Below are 2,749 nucleotides of genomic sequence, written 5' to 3' on the forward strand. Positions count from 1 at the left end.
AGGGCGGGGCCTGACGGGCGGGCGCGGGGGCCTGGGCATGTCTGCGCCTGCTGAGTTCCGGCCGCCCCCAGCCCGAGAACATCATGCTCCTGGACAAGAACGTGCCCAACCCTCGGATCAAGCTCATCGACTTCGGCATCGCCCACAAAATCGAGGCGGGGAACGAGTTCAAGAACATTTTCGGCACCCCGGAGTTCGTGGGTGAGGCCGTGGGGTGTGTCGGGCTGGAGTTCGTGGGTGAGGCCGCAGGGTGTGTCGGGCGAAAGTTTGTGGGTGAGGCCAAGGTCTGTCCTGGAGTGACTGGGAGTGTAGGGCATGTCCACGACCCGGTCACCTTCTGTTCCCAGCGTCACTTGGCTTGCTGGATGTAGGGCTGTGGGGGGTGCCGTGGTGCCTTCCTGCTGCGGGGCCCAGGCGCCCACGCAGCGATGTCTGTGAGGCCTCGAGCCCACGTCTGGGGCCGCAGGGCCACGAAGGCTAGCTGTCCCCTTCTTCAGCCAGCGTATCCCAGCTCTTGACTTGCTGCCTCCTTGTCCCACAGCCCCTGAGATCGTCAACTACGAGCCGCTGGGCCTGGAGGCTGACATGTGGTGAGCGTGGGTGCCCCTCCCCACCCACTGGCTGGGGACTCCGCCCGTCCTGGGGCCTCGGGGTCGTGAGGAGGGAGCCAGCCTGCTGCCTCCACCTGGGTCGGCCCATGGGCTGAGAACGGCTCTCCTGGCTGTGGAGGGCCGGCCGGGCCTCGGCAGAGCGCCCTGGTGTCCCGCAGAGCCTGTCCTGCGGGCCGAGCCTCTGTCGACGGAGCCCGCCGACCACTGGAGGCCACCTCAGACCCACGGAGGTCCCCACTTGGGGGCGGCCTGACCAGCCTGGCCTCTGCAGTGTGCCGCTGTATCCTGCCCTGTCCCTGCCCGACCACTCTGAGCTCGGCTGGGCCTGGGGAGGCGTGTGGTATCACATCCTCACGTGGAGCAGCTGGGTTGGGCCCGCAGCCTCAGGGAGACAGGGCTGCCGCTGCCGGGGCTGTGTCCCCCTAGCTGCCTGTGGTTTGGATTCAGACCGCGGCCCTGGGGGGCGGTGCCTGTGCTGGGAGCGGGGGCTGCGGCAGCCGAGTGACACGCCTCCCTTCTGTCCACAGGAGCATCGGCGTCATCACCTACATCCTGTGAGTTCCCGGCGGGGCTGGACGGGGTGGTGCCGCCTGGGGCTTTCTGTGTGCGTCCTGGGGACACCGGGGGTCGGACCTGTTGCGGGTGCTCTGTGGACAAATGTGTGATCCTGTGAGGCTGTGGTCCCAGGGGCTTCTGGAGAGTTCTGCAGGCAGGATGCGTTATAGGAGTGGCTGGTACATGCCCGTGCCTGGTGCAGTCATGCCCCGGGGTTTCCCCAGTGTCCCCTCTCTGGTTCAGGCCCCATCCAGTCTTCATGTGGCACTTGGTGACACCGGCAGGCTCCTCCCCCTGAGACTGTCCCCTGATTCCTTGCGAGGTCAGCTGCTTGGCGGAAGCTCCCTTGCCCGGGTCTGCCTGGTGTGTTCTGCGTCCCCGCCCCTCAGAGCACCAGAGCAGGAGGCGTGCGCAGATGCTGCGTTGCACTCTTGCTGTGTCACGTGGTCTCTGCCATGCAGTCACCGTCGCGTGGTTGCTGTGTTGCGTGGTCGCTGTATCTGTCACAGACTTGCTGTGTCACATGGTTCTTTGTCTCACGGTCACTATCCCGTAGTTCTGTGTCACCCAATCACTACGACACACGGTTCTATGTTGCACACAGTGTCACAGTGATTGTGTTTCATGGTTGCTGTGTTACGTGGTCTGTGCCACATAGTCACTGTCATGTTCTGGGTTGCACGATCCCTGTGTCACTTGGCTGCTGTGTGGCGCGGTCATTTTGTCAGATGGTTCTGTGTCACGTGGTCACTGTCCCATGGTCTTTGTCAGGCACTGTCGCATGGTTGCTGCGTCTCGCCACCAGGCCGTTGACCTTGGTCCTGGGCTCAGTGGCGTCCACCGGGCCTGTCCTGCCATGTCCCTACCCTCCCTCGTGGCAACAGCCGAGCGTCCAGGAGCTGCCTGGCACCCCGTGGCTGTACAGACCCTGGCTTTCTCCACAGGGCGTCCAGGGCTTTGGGGGAGCCGGAGCATCGTCGGGGAGGCAGTGGGGTGCGGGTGGCCCGTCCTCGCCCAGCGCAGGGGGACAGACTGGGCGGCTGGGAGGCAGCTGGGGGTGAGGCCCAACCGAGCTCCCGTCCCCAGCTTGAGCGGCGCGTCCCCGTTCCTGGGCGAGACCAAGCAGGAGACGCTGACCAACATCTCGGCTGTGAACTACGACTTCGACGAGGAGTACTTCAGCAGCACCAGCGAGCTGGCCAAGGACTTCATCCGCCGGCTGCTCGTCAAGGACCCCAAGTACGCTGGCCGGGGCCCTCCCAGCCGCTGGCGGCGGGCTCCGCGTCCTCCGGGTGGAGCCGGCAGATGAGGGGGCTGCTCGGGTTCACGGACAGGCAGATGCCTGCCTTTTCCTTAGAGGGATCTAGAATCCTGGCCGTGCCGATTCCTCACACTCGGGCAGGTGCCCCATCTGCCGCAGTCCTCCTCAGCTGTGGCGAGTCTTCCCCGGTCCCCAGCGGCCCTCCCTGCTCCTCCCCAGTCCCCCCTCATTTCTGACTCTGCCGGCTTCTCCTTGGCCGTCCGCAGGCCTCCCTGCGCCTCCCTGCCGCCCCCCAGCCTCCCAGCGCTCTCTCGGCCTCCCC

The 2,749-nt window shown here is 65.8% G+C and overlaps 1 protein-coding gene across 1 annotated transcript in view; it reads left to right on the forward strand.

Annotated features, from left to right (window-relative positions):
- The window catches only part of DAPK3 (death associated protein kinase 3), a gene marked incomplete at its 3' end in the record, with an annotated part of 7,392 nt that overhangs the window by 4,083 nt on the left and 560 nt on the right, over nt 1-2,749 (forward strand). The window contains exons 3-6 of the mRNA XM_008048755.2: nt 72-201; nt 542-590; nt 1,139-1,165; nt 2,253-2,405. Coding sequence (XP_008046946.2) covers nt 72-201; nt 542-590; nt 1,139-1,165; nt 2,253-2,405 — 359 coding nt within the window. The remainder of the gene's footprint in view (nt 1-71; nt 202-541; nt 591-1,138; nt 1,166-2,252; nt 2,406-2,749) is intronic.

The sequence above is a fragment of the Carlito syrichta genome, unplaced genomic scaffold, assembly GCF_000164805.1.
Source record: "Carlito syrichta isolate Samal-C Ts95f unplaced genomic scaffold, Tarsius_syrichta-2.0.1 Scaffold126587, whole genome shotgun sequence".
Lineage (NCBI taxonomy): Eukaryota > Metazoa > Chordata > Mammalia > Primates > Tarsiidae > Carlito > Carlito syrichta.